At 41.8% G+C, this 18,921-nt stretch overlaps 2 protein-coding genes across 2 annotated transcripts in view; both read left to right on the plus strand.

The window, feature by feature from the left end:
- The first annotated feature begins 3,478 nt into the window (after positions 1 to 3,478).
- LOC140953856 (neuropilin-1-like) lies at positions 3,479 to 5,376 on the plus strand. Its single transcript, XM_073403234.1, has 2 exons — positions 3,479 to 3,914; positions 5,021 to 5,376. The coding sequence occupies exons 1-2, from the start codon at positions 3,479 to 3,481 to the stop codon at positions 5,374 to 5,376; spliced, it is 792 nt and encodes a 263-aa protein (XP_073259335.1).
- A 4,845-nt stretch (positions 5,377 to 10,221) lies between these two features.
- LOC140953526 (uncharacterized) overlaps positions 10,222 to 18,921 on the plus strand; it is a 50,754-nt gene continuing 42,054 nt past the window's right edge. The window contains exon 1 of the mRNA XM_073402934.1: positions 10,222 to 10,299. Coding sequence (XP_073259035.1) covers positions 10,272 to 10,299 — 28 coding nt within the window. The 5' untranslated portion in view covers positions 10,222 to 10,271. The remainder of the gene's footprint in view (positions 10,300 to 18,921) is intronic.

Raw genomic sequence — 18,921 nt, forward strand, 5'->3', positions numbered from 1 at the left:
TAGCCATGAATAGGGCCTTGAAAACAGAGACCAATCTGCGCGATGCTAAGAAAATTATGATGACAAAGCTAACATTTGCAGTAACGTAAAATTTCATTTTTAAGATAGTATTAAGATATATAGACTATCTGCATGGTTCCAAATAACTAGAAATTAGTTATGACCAAGATAAGCTTAAGGTGATTAGTTAATACTAGCTACAGAGGGCATGAAGATAAGAATAAACTAGAAACGAGATAGCTTGTAGATAGTTTCATTTACTAGCTTTAAGATAGAAAAAAGATAGTGTCTAATTTCGTAAGCTATAGGAAATATCTTGGACGGTTTTTTCTGCTTATTTCCTAATTTGAAATTAATTTGTCAACTGGAATTTCAGTGAACCTTGTGGTATTGTTATATTATTGTAATTATTCGGATTGAGACATCCAACTCGGACGTCAGAGGTCGAACGTGGTCTGAACTGTATTGTTTTTGCTTCCCTGCCAACGTCTCAAAATTTCTCCAGACAATATTTTATTACAAAAAATATCATCTTTCAAGGGCATCAAAAGTGGTTAATAGGGCCATTTATACGAAGGAAAATAAGACGCGTCTTACATGAGACGCGTCTTAAATAAGACGCGAACTTTCCGTATAAACGGCACATTTCGTCTAAAATAAGACGCGGCTTAGCTAAGACGCGTCTTATTAGATAAGACATGCTCGTATAAATGGTACAGTTCGCGTCTTATGTAAGACTCGTCTTATTTTTCCTCGTATAAATGGCCCTAATGACTCAGATGGAAAAGTCAACAATCGGAAGTCAGAACTGGCCGCTAAGCAGTTTCGACTTCCTTTTTTCTATTTTCGGGTGCCAGGGGCCCTTTTCTCGAAGGTCCCGGTAATCATACCGAGCCCGAAAGGCTGTTTTACGTGTGCCGTGTTTAAATTCGGATGCGAAATCTAAAGTCATAGGTCTCAGATACGATCCAAAGAAATCCACCTTCCGATCATTTTGATCAATGATGGTTTTTGGATTTTAGTAGGAAAGGTACCCTAGGGACTAAACGGCTCAGAAAAATCACATACTAAAAACTAAGACATACAGGTCACGTTTCTGGTATTTATCACTTACGTTTCACCATTACGTAATCCCTGTAACAAATAACGCTAGTTAACAATTATTCCACGAGTGCGCGTTGGATATGAGATGGTAGATAGCCAGCGAGGCGCCGAGTTGGCTATGATCATCTCATATCCAACAAGCGCGGGTGGAATAACTGTTTTATTAAAAACGCCCACAAAATCTCGATGAATCTCCCCGGCTTTATTTTGTTAGAACAGACTGGAAAATCGTTAATGTTTATTTTGCAGGTTACGTTGTTACGTGATTGAAAATCTGAACATCGAAAATGTTACACTTTGTGAAGACCATTGATACAATGTTGCTTGTCAAAACAAGAACCTATCAAATTAGACGTTCTAAATAGGTTCTGGCCGACAGTGCCAAAAGGCCACTTTCGATAAATTAAAATTCATCATGATAGCGAGTCTTAGAGGACATGTTTAGTCATTTTCTTTTGTGTTCTCTTACAAGGAAATTAACATAACTTTCCAAAATAACTTATTTATGCACTCGACTCGCTATCATGCTGAATTTTAATATATCGAGAGTGGCCTATTTTCATGAGCCTTTAATTATCCAAACAACTGAAACAATCTCTTCTAGTTCTAAATGCCACTCAGCCATAAGTGGCTTAACCTTGCCTTAAGCTGCTTGAGCGGATGTTTGGATGTCACAGCAGAACGTTCCTTTTAATATCTCTTTCTTTTACCAATATTGATATAAAAGGAGTGTTCTTCGACTCTTTAAGACCAATTACGGCGTTTCATTGTCAGCAGAACGGATTTCTCCTGAACAAAGATGATGCTCTTGAAAACTGTCAGCCTTCTTACCTTGGTATACATATTGTCAAGTAAGTACTATATTTGCTTCAGAATTTCGTAGAAAAAAAAGTAGGTGTTAAAAAGATTTTCATCATTACGTTAAGCTTTAGACTAGCTTTGGAAAAGAGTTTGTTCCTCTGATCTGTCATCAGATACCCTTGTTCATGACAAGGGCAAACGTTGTTCAATTTCGGAATTAAACTCAATTTCGAAGTTAACCTCGAAATTGCCATTGTCCACACAGTATGAATTGGGCTGATGATGTAGTGATATATTTAACAGTTATTCCACGAGTGTGCGTTGGATTTGGCTATAATCATCTCATATCCAACAAGGGCGAGTGGAATAATTGTTTTATTAAAAACGCCCAGAAAATATCAAGAATTCTTCCCGACTTTAGTTGTAAATAAAACTACCGATTTTCAGCTTGTTTTTAATTTTGAGCAGACGCGTACAGTTACCATATTTGGAGAGTATGGTATAATGGGTCATATACCACGATGCCTAAGCCAATCAGAACTCTAGAATTGCATTATCCAATGATTCAGTTTTTAATAAATACTAAATATAGTTGCGAATTATAGATCATCACGCCTATGACATCTCTTGTAGTCAGCTCATTATCTTTTGTTGTGGTTGAACAAATTAGCATTTTTTCTGTTTTGTTTTTTATTTAATTATTTTTTTACAAGAAACTAGTCGGTCAAATTATGTTTTTTGGCTGCAAGTCGATGCAAGAGAAGTAGACCCCAAGGCATAGATCGGTTCTTTAGTAATTTCAAATTTTGAACTGTATCTTTTCGAGGGCATAATGATTTCGCCTGGTTTATCCTTAGTCCCAAGCTGTCTTTTAACTGCATGAGTGAACTAAACAAATTGCTTATTGTCTCTCTAGTTTCTAGGAAACAGACCACCTACTCCTCCCTGTTACTTCTCACTTAGGGCAAAATGTTGGCTTAGGGAAGGGGTAGGTGGTCAGTTTCCATAGAGAAACCTAAATTGATCTGCCTAGTATCCTTTTTTCATGGCGTTTCACGAACAGCTGAAATGTTGGTGAGGAAATTCCTTTTCATTCCTTTTCTCGGCATTTTCTTTTTAAACAAACGGTAGGATTGTTTGATAGCAGTCAAAAACCATAATTAGGCTTTCTTTTCGCAACTGCATAAGCTGCGTATTTAACTGCGATGGTTCTGCTCAGCATTAATTTTTTTGTTCCACAGTTCAATTATGTGAAAATTAATTCATTAAAATTTGAAACATGTTCTTATTTTCTAAAATCGATAACAAAAATTCTGTACACTTGGGTAAATATACATAAGTCAACATTTAGGATCCTCTTTAGAGACATAGGTGCCTTATCATGCACTCCAACTGCAATGCTAATTTAGTGTGCACATTTTGTATAAGGAACAAGGCGAATACCCCTAAATACTCTTAGTTTTTTTTTTTTTTCAGAAAATGAACCTATTTAAGAACCTACCCTAAATACCTTAAATTTGCAACTGTGCTAACTATTATTTTATGTAAGTACCTGTTCGGCTATCTTGGGAAAATGCAGGTTCTTAAAACGCAGGCTTTTACTGTATTCATCATTTTATTGCTTGGAAATCTTGTAATCCTAGAATGCGAAGCTTGCAACGAGACTCACGTGGGTGCAGACAGTGGTATCCTTCAGTCTCCGAATTTTCCGCACAATTACCCGAATGAAGCCTACTGTTCCTGGAATATCAGAGTCAACCAATCACAGCACGTGTTTTTGATGTTCTCATCAAGTTTCAGTTTACAGGCTGAAAACAACACAGATGTCATTCGTGTGTACGATGGAGGGAATACCACAGGGGAGGTGTTGGGAGTGTTTTACGGAGGACACCCGCCCCCTCAGGGTGGACTCTATTCTTCAGCAAACCAAATGTTTGTGGTTTTTAAAACGGACAACAACAAATCTTTCTCCGGTTTCCAAGCTTCCTATCACGCCTTAACGTGTTCCGGTAAGGATGTTTCAGAACAACTGACCTTCTTCTAGGCCACAATGCAGTTTCCATTCAAATTTTCAAAGGCAATAGGCCACTTCCGAGTTCCGAAAACCCTCACTTTCAAAATGAGGCCAAGTGCACAGCCATTCTTGTGAAATTGAGTTTTATTTGCATGAGAATGAAAAATCATCTCCATATCAATGGCTAAGCACTAGTCGTTTTGATACAGAGGCCCAGGGGAACTCGGATATGGCCTACCTTGCATTGCCATCAACCTCGAGACAGGCAGAGGGAGCAATCTTTTTACGTAACTTCGCGCGGTAGCTTCAAGCCTTGACGAAGACCGGCGAATGAAGGCGTTGTTGAAACTTCACTTTTAAAATCATGTTTAAATCGTTGTAGATTATAAACACTACTTATCGACCGAGAGTGATGTCCGAGATTACAGGGAAATCTCAGACCGAGGCTTTGATGTAATAGGGAGCTTATAAGCAACAAGGACGGCGACGGCGACGGCTACAAACGTCACTTAAAAAATGAATTCGCGCTGCCACCACTTTATCACGCTATCACGCTTATTCTGTCTCGTTTAATTCGTGAAATGTTGGCAAATTTTTTTGGAGTTAAGTTCTAAAGGACTGTATCAAAGTTCAGGAAAGAAAAGAAACTTGTTGTTGTCAGTTCCCGTCCTCGACAAAACTGCGTGCAACAACAGCAAAGAAATGTACAATAAAGCGTGATGCACGTGCAGCGTTGTTGTTTTGCGAGTATAAACCTTTTCCTTTTTTTGCCGTTCTCGTTGCCGTCGCCGTCTTCGTTGCTTAAGCTCTCTTTATACATCGAGGCCTCGGTCTGAGATTTCCCTGTAATGACCAAACGCACGAGGTTAATAAGTTCTTTATTATATGGCCTTTTTAGCGTCCTTTTCTTTAAAGTTGACTTCCAACACAGGGAAAAAAAACCTAAACAATAACTTAAAGTCATAGCAGCCTAACACTGTCGGCCCTTGCCATAGGGTACTTTGAGGTCTTGTCTAAGTGGGCTACGAAATTCCACTACCTCTTGACTATTTTCTATTGTTTGTTTCCTTGTTTGACATATTTTTTGCTTGAAATATATAGATCCTCTTGGAATGGAAAGCGGGGCCATTTCTGATGCTCAAATAAGTGCATCTTCGCATTATACCAAGAACTGGCGACGTGACCATTCTGCAAAAAAGGCAAGGCTAAATTCGAAAGTGTCGTGGAGGAATATAGAATGGTGGGCAGCGGCTACAAGTAATCTTCACCAGTGGCTTCAAGTGGACTTTGGTGGTTACACCAAAGTAACACGTGTCGCGACTCTGGGAAGTGGAGACGGAATCGTACAATACGTGACTAAGTTTAAGATTCGGTATAGTTCTGACGGAGTCATATGGCAATTTTACAAAGAACCTGGTAATGCGAATGCTTCAGCAAAGGTACGCTGGACTTGCTAAATAGGGAACTTAGGCAACGACGACGACAAAGAAAACTGCAAAAAAGCAATAGTTCCGGTTTGAGTAGCAAAACAATAACCTTACATGTGCATCACGCTTTTTTTGTACATTTTTTTGCCGTTTTTGCAAGGCGAAAGTGCTTAAATTCATGTTTTGTCGAGGACGGAAACACAAGACAACAACTTTCTTTTTCTTTCCTGAACTTTGACACATTCCTTTAGACGATAAAGTTTTCACTTTTTAAGAGACGTTTTCGTAGCCGTCGCCGGCGTTGTTGCTTAAGCTCCTTAATGAATCCCTGATGCCAGTCCCCCCTCCCCCACCCCCTACTGTAGCAAAATCTGCCTCAGGCATATCCTCAGTGTTGTATGGAACGCTTAGTGATTTAATATGAAAGAAGGTGAGGCAAATACTGAATTCAATAAGGTTTCCAAACATAGCTTCCTTAATGGAGGGTCTCAATGGGGTTTACCGTCAGCCGTCAAATGGCCTTAAAATTGACCGTCAACAGTCAGAAAAGGTTATTTTTTTACCGTCAACGGTCATAAATGCAGGTTAAGATTAACGGTCAACAAGCTTTAAAGTATGTCAAAACTCACTATTTCAGCTGCTGTTCACGACATTCAGGGAGAATCGGGAGTCCGGACCCCCCTATCAGACCTGAAGCTTGTTTGAGACTTAAATTCTTACATCGACTGGCTGATTTTTTTAATGCATGGAACGCGCGTTGCATTTTGCCACTAAACTAAATTCCAGGGATATTCAAAAATGTAATTGTTTTTGGGTACCCTCCTTTGATCTGTTCGCCTCAGCTCGCAAAGCAGTCTTTCCCGCGCCAACGGCGACTGGCGTTCACAGATTGAGAAACACGTGGTCGTCTCTATGACAAGTTATTTGCCACAAAAAAGTTCAACAGTACTTTCTAAACCAAAGTTTGGACCCCCAGTCAAAAATTCCTTGATCCGCCCCTGGGTAACACAATAACTGGTAGATCTCTTGGCTATTTACAAGTGTGACCGAGGATTTGAACTCGAAACTACCGAAAACAAGTCCAGTGAGCGGTCAGGGCGGGCATTGAACGCGGGGCCTCCGGATTACAATTCCAGCGCCTTTAACTGCGGATCATTTTACGTTTCTGTGAAACTGCCCACCTACCTCTCCCCTAAACCAACATTAACACTTAGCAAGAGCCATAATAGGACAGAGAGGGAATCTAAGGGCGTTGGCCGGGATATCTTAATTTTAAGAACTATGCGGACCACGCGGAAACAGTTTCCGGTAAACTGGTTAACTTCCGGAAGACTCGCTTTCACGATTCAGCGCGCCAAAGCGAGGCTACGTCAACAAATAAAAAAATGGCGGCACAAGTGGAGGGACGATGTGGAGTTGATTAATTGGCCTTCTTCAACAAAGAACCTACCATAGAAACTGCTTAAAACTTCTACACAAAAGGGTCCTTTACAAGCAACGGTAGAAATCGGTTAAAGCGACCGCGTGACCATCGTTTTTGTTTGAACTGCTGGAAAGAAGACAAGTAGCGTTGCGGCCCGGATAGGCGTTGTACACAAAACACGCGGGTCCTACAAAGACGACCGTACAAGCGACCGTGTGGACGTATTTTCTATTGAAAGAGGAAGGAAAAGTACGTATAAAGGTTTCCAGTATTTTTGTCAAGGACATGACCGGGAAGGCGGGAATCTTGTGGAACACACCTTTTCCTGCTTGACTGATATTTTAATTTGTTCCACACTTCACATTGGACAATTAGCAATTATTCTTTATTGAACCCGAGGTTAATAGAAGCAGGATATTCGCGGCGAGGTCAACATTCCTAAATCAGTAAAGAAACCAAAAAGCGTGGAAATCGGTAAACAAAAAGTTTGACCTTTACAGAATTTTCAAACATTGCAAATCAAATCGGAAACAGGTTATATGGAATCGCCAGAAGTTTAAATTCAGCTGTAAATTGTACTTCCAAGCCTAAGAAGAAAAGCAGAGCTTTTTTTTTTCATCTGTCGAATCGCCAAGTTAGGGAAAAAGGTTTTTTGTGCCGCTAATTTGTGTTGTTCTTCGTAAGTGCAGACAAAAGCAGGTTGCCCGGTTACTCGAGGTAAGGAGCCGTTTCTCTGTAGTTTTCTCTGTCCTGTTTAATTGAAATCTCAAGCTTTCGTCAAGATTTGCTTTCATTTTTTTCTCATTAAGTGAGTTGAATTTAATTTCGGGGGAAAATTTGTCTTTAAAGGAAATGTTGAGTTTACACACCTCTTCTACTCGATTAAACAGGGGCACCCAACGACTGTTTTCTGTGAAATATCTGTTCAGAGAAGCAAAAATTGCCTAGAATTTTCTATAGCTTGAGGAAGCTAAAAATTTCTAGATGACCGTTCCATTCATGTACAACTTCGAAGCTTAATTAATAAATTCCCTACGATTTTCTGTAGTTTAATTTTTTCCATGTTCACTCCCCATGTTAGCCCATTTTTCGTAGAGAAAGGAAACCTAAAATTTTCGGAATCGAAAATGCAATGCAGAGAGGAATCAGAAAAATTATCACTTCCTCGTAAAACTTTAAATTGCAGCTAAAATTTTCGGGAAAATAATGCCGAAGCCCTTGTAATTTCGAAAAAGACTCAAGTGGCCCTAGGATGACCGAACAGATATAAATTTTTTAGTGCCGCTTAAAATACATTTATAGAGATCTTAAAGTACTCTGGATAGCCTAAAAAGTGTTTTTAAAGCATTAAGGAGGAAACTGTCATTGGGTGCCCTGATGAAACTGTAATTGTCAACATTCCATCGAGCAAAAAATACTGCTAAAGTCAGTCTGAAAATCCTCTTTTGAAACTTTGAAGTCTTTTCATACCTTCAAAAAAATGGACCCTAGGATTTTGCCGAATTCTGAAAGGTTCTTACTCAAAAAAAATTGGCAAAACAACGAGCTCACGAATTATTTACTTGCGAGGCTAAAACACTACAAAGATCACTGAGTGTGCATCCTGAAACCGATTTTTGCTTGTAAAAGCTTTATTTGTGTAAGGTTATTTGTGTTTTTTTATGTTGCAAACGGTGTTGAAATAAATACGACAGTATGATAATCTCATCTGGAGATTATTTACTTTAGATGGTTTTACCAAGCCTCATATTTTCTTATACACCTGTAATAATTAACCTTTACAGATCCTGCACCACAATGTGTAGGTAAGAACAACCCCAAACATTTGTTATGTGTGTTAAATAATATAAGCTTGCTGCATGCATAATAAATGTAGGGGTTTGGATGCATAGGACCTTTTGATGTTGTGTTTGCCACTTATTGATCCAGCAAGTTTTGTTTACTTCAGTAAGCACCCATGGTTTTAGGTGTCGGCTGCTGAATTTTTCTCTATAGAAAGCACTCAAAAGTGCTAAGAATTAATATAAACTACTGCAATAAGTTCAAGCTGTGTATAGCTTCTTGTTTATAATTGTCTTATTTCTTGTACCTCCCCTCCTCAGTGAAAGCCTAATTAACTCATTTTCTACATTGTGTGGTGAAACCTCTATTATGCAGACCCCATATTAAGTAGACACCCTGTATTCAGCAGTCGAATAGCTCAAAATGTGGCAAAACGTTTCTTTCCATAATTTAAGAAAAACAAACCTGTACTTAGTGGATATCTCTAATAAGCAGAAAGCAGCAAAGTTTGTGTGGATGCCCGCCCAATTCTAATTATACAGGTTTTTTTATTTATAACAACCTTTAATGCATAAAAGTAGATGGTAAAAAGAAGGATGAGTGAGGGTGTAAAGAGAGAAGAACTGAGTCCTTATGCCAGGCTGGCTCCCTCCCCAAGGATATAATATAAAATACAACATGTAAAGGTTTCATAAAACTGGTACATCATTTTTATGTTGTGTGTCTTTTAGGCTGTGAGCAGTCTCTCTTCAGCTCGAAAATCTGTAAGCGAGATTATTTGAGCAGCGAAGTCGCACGAGTTGTGAGGGCGCAAATTCGAATACGCTGCTCAAATACTCTTGCTTACAGATTTTCAAGCAAAAGAGAGACTGCTCGCAGACTATATGTCTTTCAGTGTCTGCAAACTTTTCTGTTGTTTTCTGACAGGTTGAATTGAAGGAACAATACTACTAGCAATCATGAATTCTCTTTTAAGATGTCTGCATGACCTTGCCACGGATAGTGGGGAAAATAATGTACAAGCTTGACAAACAGTGCAAGTTCTATATTTTGGGGCAAGGGAGCACTTATTCATTTATTTATTTATTTATTATTTTTTATACTTTTGTTAAACTATGTGGCTGCCAATGCATTTGGGATTTGAAATTTGAGGAATACTGGGAAGAGTGTGACCAACTGAGTGACACACATGTTATCGTAGACACTACATTAATATTGATTTGTCTCCTTCTAGATGCTTTCCTTGACATTGCCTCTTCAAGCCATGGCATGAATAGATACACTGATTCTGTCACACACTATGTTTTATTGCTCCAGAATGTCTCTCTCAATGCAACCCATGCAGGTGCATAAATTGATTAACTGACCAATGAAAAATGGCACTTGCACTTAGTTCTTACTTAGGGCAAAATGTTGGCTTAGGGGAGGGGTAGGTGGGCAGTTTCCCAGAAACGTAAAATGATCCTAACTGCTAAGCCGCCCTGCCTTTAGTCTGCTACACAGCCGTTTTCAGTGCCGTCACGCAACGCTCCTCCCCAATGTGCAGACTACCCTGCCTCAAAGGACTGCTCAGTATTGTCAAACATGTAAACGATTCTTTTTCCAGGTGTTTACTGGGAATTCTGGCGGTCCAAGTAGAATTATGTATAACCGACTGAATAAAGCCATCTTAGCACGATATATTCGAGTTGTGCCGGTGGCATGGTTTAGTCACATATCGATGAGACTGGAAATCTACGGTTGCCAAGGTACTCTTTTACAATAATACAATAATTTTTATTAACTTTCCCAAAAGGCTATTCTGAAGTTAATTTACAAGTGCTAAAAAGAAGGGGGTAAGAAGAAAAAGCTTAAATTAATTACAGTCTTAGTACAAAACTAAAAGCCTAAACTATGCGCGTAAAATTACGTTATCTCTTTGGAGATCTAAACTAAATCAAATATTTACCATTTAACGCATGGGGTCTGCACCTTCAATTCGCGTTTGAGGCTCCTCTTAAAGGTACTGTAGCGGCTGGGTTCCCTGTTTCGTTTGTTTTCCCGCCTTTAGAGGTCATGTGACTTTGTTTTTAGTTGCCTTTTGATACGTTTTAGCGAGTGTTTGCAGCTTGGGCATTCACTCGAAGTAACGACCAAAATTGATCGGTTTCGACGCATTGACGACTGTATTGTTTGTAACATTGTCTTCGTGTATTGTCACGATTCAAGATTGTAGCCGTCCTTGCAGTATTGGAAATAAAGGTCCGTAAACAAGAGTGAATTTCGTCGCTACAGTTACTTCGAACGCCGAGCTGCATTCAGATGATTTGTTGGCCTACGAGCACCGTTCTCAGACTATTTGTCCTATCTTATTGTGAACATTGGTATTTTGAGTCTCGGTGATAATATTTGGCGTGCAACACTGGCCGTGAGTACTTACTATGTTTGTATACAAGGGTTTTTGATCCCTTGTTGTTTTGTGATGTCGGTTTGGGATCTTTCGAGCGATGATGGCCGAGATACGGCACTCGATCTCACAAAAACTCCGGATTTAACACTTTGTGAACCTCAAGCCTTCTCTACCGCAATGGAAAACGAAAACAAGGAGTCTGGTTACGCTACAAAGCCGAACGAAACGACAAACTCGCCGCCTCTGGACGAAAACGCATGTGTTTCAGAGGAAATGTGGAATGGACAAGGGAACGCGGAATTGGATCAGACCGTTATCGATAAGAGACCTCGGAAACTAACTGAAAAGGGCAAAGGCTATCGCCTCGTGCAAAGGAAAGGAGAAAGAAATAAACTTAAACGAAAAATACAATCTCAGATTGCTAACATCAGCACGCCGTTGGGCCATGATAAGAACCTTGAGTTAATCAGTGATTTGTCTATTAAACTAAATGATCTGTTTGAGCAGTTTGGTGATCTACACGAAGAAATACAAGAACTTCTTACAAAGGAGGAACAAATTACGGACTCTGAGAATTATGATGACTTGTACCAAGAAATTAGACTCATTCGTGAAACAGTACAGAAGTGGATGATCGATGCCAATCAGCGGATCAGAGATGAGAAAATTGAAAGGGGTTCTGCCAAGAGTATCAAATCAAAGGGCTCTAGGTCCTCGAAGTTGTCAACCACATCCTCAAGGGCGAAGGCTCTCGAAGCCAAAGCAAGGCAGGCTGAGTTGGAGGCAAGGATCGCACAACTTGATCAAGTCGAGGCTGCGAAGAAGGAAGCAGAAAGAGCAAAATTAATGGCCGAACGTGCAGCTGTGGCCGGGGTGAACAAAGTGTATGAAGACGCTATGAAGGAGGATGACGAACAGTATTTGGGCTCGGATGATCCTGACGTCAATGATACAGCTGCCGACGATCAGCCTAAACCAAAGAAGTCTTTGCAGACCACTGAGCCTATACAAACCATAGATGAATCCAGAAATTTGAGGAAAACTGAAGCAGAAATTAAGCATTTGAATGATCCTGCCGGGAATCAGCTGGAATCTATAAGCGCTTTAGACCCTAAGGCACCGGAATTTGCGTTGCCCTCTGTACCCTTACAATCGGAATGTGTTGTTAGTAATGGTAGTGCAGCATACTGCAACCCCATGGTAACGAATTGCAATGCCGAAGTGACCAGTCTTGTACCACCAGCGGCCTTCTGGGAAAAGATGGAATTAAGAATGACGCAACCCCCGCCTGTACCCGCTCCGTTTGATGGAGATCCATCCCGCTACCTTCGTTTCAGAGCTGACTTTAGAGATCAAGTCGAGAGCAGAGCATCGTTGACTGATAGCGAGAAAATGAATTATTTAATGACTTACACAGCTGGTAAAGCAAGGGAAGTCGTCGAAAACTATCGGGGTCTACCGAATGGTTGTCACATCGCTCTGCAAATGTTAAGGCAGAGATTTGGACAAAATGCAATGGTAGTGGAGGCCCTGAAGTCGTCAGTGGTAAATGGCCCAAAGTTAAAGAATGGTGACAGTGCAGCCCTTCTAGCTCTTTCCGATAAAGTGCAAAATTGTCGCTGGGCAAGGATTGAACTGCAATCAAAGGAACTTGACTGTACTACGAACTTACGGCAAATCTATGATCGTCTACCGTACCCCTTGCAGGCGAAATGGAGAAAGTCAGCCAAGCAGTACCGTGAAAGAACTGGTGGTGGAGAGCCGACGCTCAAGGAACTTTCGGAGTTCATAACTGCCGAGTCGCAAACTGAGAATGACCCAGTCTACGGAAGACCTAGTACCCTTGCAATAAGGGCTAACACCGGCAGAAACTTCAAAAAACCTCTTCCCACATCAGGACAGTCTGGAGAAACACATATTCCCACCTTGTCGACAGAGATTAAAACAAAGGAGACCAATACTCCCCAAGAGGACAAGGCCCTACCTGCAAAGGGAGAACGTGTTGGTCGGGTTGAAAGAGGCGAAGAGGAGAGGTGTCGGGTTTGCAAGGGAAGGCATGGTGTTTCAGAATGTTCAGCGTTCGCGAAGAAGGGTTTGAATTGGCGCCGGCGTTTTTGCAAGATCCAGTGAACTATGCTACCGGTGTTTGTCCAGTTGTCATATGATAAAGACATGTCCAAAAACTAAGGGTTGTGATGTGAAGAGCTGCCCTCAGCCATCGACCCACCATTCTCTGCTACATCTACCCACAGCAACTTCTGACGCCAATAAGGGTGAAGAGAGCGTTAATCGTAGCGCTACTCCCAGTGAGGACTTAACCGTAAGCGTAACTATGGAAGACTCAAAACGAAGCTTTGTGCTACTCAAGGTGGTACCGCTGTCCATCGTGGGTGAAAACGGAACTATGGTCACTTCGTACGGCCTTTTAGACTCAGCGGCTGTCAGTTCCATGATTACGTCGGACCTAGCTGAACGATTGCAACTTCATGGAACTCCCGAGAAAGTGAGCATTAACACTGTAACACACAAGAATCATGACTGTGAACTCATCAGAGTTAAATTTCTGATACGCCCATTGAGACGAGATGGGCCCTTGCACTCAATACCTCATGCCTTGGCCATACAGGACTTGAACGTTAGTGACCGGTATTGTCCGAACCAAGTAGATTTAACACAATGGCCACATCTTGCACATTTAGAACTGCCGAATATTCCTGTGGATGTTCCGAAGGTTTCAGTTCTCATTGGCCAGGATGTGCCTCAGGCGCACATAGTTCTCGATTACCGCTGGGGAGATAGCCCACAGAACCAGCCATATGCAATGAGAACTCCATTTGGATGGTGTGTAGCTGGGCCCACAAACAAGGGGGAAGATAATAGCAAGCCAGTTGCCCTTTCCGTATTCGAGTTTGACGTTACCAAGGAAGGGTCGGTCATGGGACTTCACCAGCAAGTTGAGAAGTTTTGGGACTCTGAATCACACGGATTTGGAAACGTTGGTGACAGTTGCGACAGCCGTGAGGACAGAAGGGCCCTTGAAATATTGAACAACACCACTAAATTAAAGAACGGGAGGTACGAGGTCGGTCTCCTTTGGCGAAATAGCGACCCTCAGCTTCCAAACAACCGGTCCTTAGCAGAAAGGAGGTTACAGCAACTGAAGAGACGGTTTGACCGAAGTCCAGAATTTGCCAAGCAATACGAGGCAGTGATGAACGACTATATTGAAAAGGGGTATGCTGTGAAGTTGTCCGCTGAGGAAGCCACCCACATGAGTAAATGCACATGGTATTTACCACACCACGGTGTAATTAACCCGAATAAAGCAAAGGTCCGAGTGGTGTACGATGCGGCTGCAGAATTTGGCGGGACATCCCTGAATAAAGAACTGCTGCAAGGACCACAGCTGAACAATTCTCTCGTTGGAGTTCTGATCCGATTCAGGAAAGAGGACGTAGCCATAGCCTCTGATATCGAGAGCATGTTTCACAGAGTAGTCTGCGGGGAGGAGGATACAGATGCCCTACGGTTCTTATGGTGGAGTGAAGGCGCCGATAAGCCACCGAGTGATCACAAAATGAATGTGCATTTGTTTGGAAAGACAGACTCTCCATCGATTGCAGCCTGGGCTTTAAAACGAACAGCTGCAGACAATGAATCCGAGTTTAGCAAGGAAGTGTGCGCTATTGTCTCCAAGAATTTCTATGTAGATGATGGATTGTTTTCTGTGCCTACCACTGAACGAGCAATTGATGCTTCACTGCAGTTGATGGAGTTGTTGCAAAGAGGGAACTTTCGGTTGACAAAGTTCGTGTCCAACGTCAAGCAAGTATTAGCTGCTATCCCAGCCGGGGAAAGAACGGTTAAAAACCTGGATTTGGACAAGCTTCCTATCGAAAGAGCGCTGGGTCAGCAGTGGGATACCGAGACCGACTCGTTGGGAGTGAAGGTGTCACCTTTACCGAAGAAGTTAAATGACAACACGAGGCGAGGGTGTTTGTCAACCATGAGCTCCACGTTCGATCCGCTGGGCATGATTGGACCGGTTTTGCTCCCAGCTAAGAGAGTCCTCCAAAGGACCTGGCAGCTTAAACTTCAATGGGACGAGAAATTGCCAGACGACTTGCTGAGAAGCTGGACAAAGTGGAGAGAGCAGTTGGAGCTCCTCAATCAAGTCAATATTCCTCGTTGTTACTTCCCTGGAGGCTGCCATGCTGGTAAATCATTCCAGTTACATCACTTCAGTGATGCCTCTGAATTTGGTTATGGGACAGTGTCCTATTTGAGAAGAGAAACATGGGATGGAATGGTGAATTGTTCATTTATCATGGCCAAAAGCCGGACGGCTCCTCTTCAGTACGTTTCTGTCCCGAGGCTCGAGTTACAGGCTGCTACGATAGCAGGAAGAGTTCACAGTATGATCATAAGGGAAATATTTCTTCTACCTTCTTCTGGACAGATTCCCAAATCACGTTGCAGTACATCAGAAACGAGTCCCGTAGATTCAAGACCTATGTAGCAAACCGTGTATGTGAAATAAGGCAAGTTTCCGAGCCGACCCAGTGGAGACATTGTCCAGGAAACCTAAACCCGGCAGATGATGCATCTCGTGGGCTTTCAGCTCAACAGCTTTTGAGCAGCGATAGGTGGTTCGCTGGCCCAGCCTTTTTATCCCAACCAGAGGCAGAGTGGCCGACCACTGAAATTGGCGATCTACCAGAGAACAACTTAGAAGTCAAGGTGAAAAAGGCTATATTCACTTTGCAGTCACCCAATAGCATGCACGAATTTCTTGTAAGGTATTCTTCCTGGTCAGTGCTGTTGCGAAAGGTAGCCTGGTTGTTAAAATTCAAGTCATATCTAAAGAAAGATAGAGACAGCAGCAGTTCAAAGTACTTAACGACAGATGACCTACAGAAGGCTACAACTGCTGTAGTAAGGCTGGTGCAGAATGAGGCGTATGCCGATGAGACGGGCGACTTGGAAAAAGGAAAGAACGTCAAACATTCAAGCAGAATTGTCAAGCTTCGGCCAATGTTGGATAATGGAGTAATGCGAGTTGGAGGACGCATTTCTGAAGCTGCCATTGCCTTTGGAACCAAGTTCCCAATGATCATGCCGCCAGGGCATCATGTCTCCCAGTTGCTTATTGCAGCCTTCCACCAACGGCTAGCGCACGCTGGTCAGAACCACATACTGGCAAGTTTAAGGGAGCAGTTTTGGATACCTCGAGGGAGGTCTGCTGTGCGTAAAGTAGTACGATCCTGTTTAAAGTGCAAGAAGCAAAGGGCAGCCACTATGGAGCAGATGATGGCCACCCTACCAGCGTTTCGTACTACGGCTTATCAACCATGCTTCACTCACACTGGCGTCGACTATTTTGGACCGTTAAACGTGAAAAGAGGGAGAGCCGTGGTCAAGAGATGGGGTGTCATATTCACCTGTTTGAATTCCAGGGCCGTGCATCTGGAACTGGCTACTTCTCTAGAGTCAGACTGCTTCATCAATGTTCTAAGAAGATTCATGAATCGAAGAGGCCCACCCAAGTGTATTTACTCGGACAATGGGACAAACTTTGTCGGTGCAGAAAGGGAAATTAGAGAAGCGATAGAAGACTGGAACCAGAAACAGATCTTGGATGAACTACTTCAGAAGGGATGTCAGTGGGCGTTCCAACCGCCAAAGGCTTCACACGCTAGCGGAGTCTGGGAGAGACTAATACGTAGTACCCGCACAGCCATCAAGGCCATACTCGGTGAGAGCCTAGTGAATGAAGAAGTATTAACAACCGTCTTAACAGAAGTTGAGGCTATTCTGAATTCTAGACCACTTTGCGCTGCGTCCGATGACCCAAATGATAGTGAACCCTTGACTCCTAACCACCTGCTGCCGCAGAGGGCTGTTCATGTTTTACCTCCTGGAGTCTTCGTAAGAGAGGACATGTTTTCTAGGAGGATGTGGAGACAGGCACAAGTTCTAGCTGATCATTTCTGGAAGCGATGGCTAAGGGAGTACATCTCAGGTTTACAGGAGAGACAGAAGTGGCAGCGACCCCGCCGGAATGCTGAGATTGGAGACCTTGTGCTACTAGTGGACGACTGCTTGCCTAGAGGACAGTGGCGTATGGGTCGAGTCATTAAAGCAGTTCCCGGAAGAGATGGACTTGTCCGGACAGTAGTAGTGAAAACGGGCGCGTCAACCACATTAGTACGTCCTATACAGAAACTTTGTTTGCTGGAAGAATCAGGAAATCTCCAACGAGATTAGAGACAGACAAGTATAGGAACAGTGACACTATATTGATTGACATTCGTTTATTACTTGAACTTAGTAGGCGTGGGAACCCATGCCTAGTTTGTGTTTGTAATGCTTCACTAAGTTCGCATGGGGTGGGGTGTAGCGGCTGGGTTCGCTGTTTCGTTTGTTTTCCCGCCTTTAGAGGTCATGTGACTTTGTTTTTAGTTGCCTTTTGATACGTTTTAGCGAGTGTTTGCAGCTTGGGCATTCACTCGAAGTAACGACCAAAATTGATCGGTTTCGACGCATTGACGACTGTATTGTTTGGAACATTGTCTTCGTGTATTGTCACGATTCAAGATTGTAGCCGTCCTTGCAGTATTGGAAATAAAGGTCCGTAAACAAGAGTGAATTTCGTCGCTACAGGTACATAGGTACATTTGAAATCACTGATGATCCCTGCAATCTGATTGGCTCTCAGCAGTGTAATTTACTGACGAATCACACTATTTTTTGCTCTCAATCATATTCTAAATCGCATTTCTGTTCTTACTTGCACCATCTTTGCTCAGTACCGCACCATTTCTGTTTCGAATACAAAAATGGAATAGGATGTAAAAGCCTTTTTGTTACCACTACCTTCAACACGGAAAAGTGAAAAACTTGCCGAAACCAAAATAAGATACCAGTTAAGAAAGGGGGCCCTGAGCTCCCCTAAATCCTCTCATATTAGGTATCATTTAGATGTCTGTGTTATTCGTTATGTCTGGTACAGGGATAGCGCTGTAATAATATGATCAACTAATAAATCAAGGTATTATACAAGGATACTAACATACGGTTAAAAACGTTAAAGTAGTTAAATTCCAGTAGGGGTCAAACATTTGTCAATAAACATATTTAATATTATTTAATCAGTTGATGTATTTAATCACTAACAGTTGTTGTTGAAAAAGAGGCGTCCTTTTCATTTCCGCACTCATATGTAGGAAATACAATTTCATTTTTATACTACTACCTGAGAAATTTCTGCAATTTGATTGGCTTAGAGCAGTGGTATTTCAGCGTAATTTGAAATACCTACATGTGATAATTACAAAGCTTTTGCGGATAGTAGAATGAACAAATGATAGCATAATTTGTACGTGATATTTGGCGTAAATACCACCCGTGATATTTCAAAATTGTCTCAAATTTCACTCACCTAACGGCTCTTGAAATTACGTATAACAATTTCGAAATATCACCCGTGGTATTTATGCCAAACATCACTACTAATCATGCTATTACCTAATACTAATTTTGATATGGGAAGCAAATTTAACCCTTTAAGTCCCAAGAGTGACCAACATCAATTTTCACCTAACAATATCAATACATAATCAAAGGGAAAATGCTTCGATCTTTAAAGAAATTCTCAGAACTAATTTTTCAAGGAAATGTATGGAGATCAGTCTGGAGAATTTGTATGTGGATATTGGGGCTTAAAGGGTCAAGTCTTGTTTGGTCTGAGACGAGGAAGGTACTGCGCGACCCAGCGAAACTTTGCACCCAAATGTTTTTATGCGGTGAATTCCGTCATATAACCCCTCCAGAGAAAGGCTACTTCAAAGAAATGGCCCAGAATGGGCAACAGAAGCGCGGCTATCTGTTTTATGACTTATACTCATTGATACACAACAACTGCATTTTTCAAAGCTGAAAATCTATGAAACAGGTTGCATTGAAGCTCTTGGTATGGAAA

This window comes from Porites lutea, chromosome 12 (assembly GCF_958299795.1).
Source record: "Porites lutea chromosome 12, jaPorLute2.1, whole genome shotgun sequence".
Lineage (NCBI taxonomy): Eukaryota > Metazoa > Cnidaria > Anthozoa > Scleractinia > Poritidae > Porites > Porites lutea.

What these genes read in the sequence shown, in the direction of transcription:
- LOC140953856 (XM_073403234.1), top strand. Translation starts at nt 3,479, where the DNA reads ATGCAGGTTCTTAAAACGCAGGCTTTTACTGTATTCATCATTTTATTG. An exon ending in TCACGCCTTAACGTGTTCCG is followed by an intron (nt 3,915 to 5,020) that starts GTAAGGATGTTT and finishes TGAAATATATAG; the next exon opens with ATCCTCTTGGAATGGAAAGC.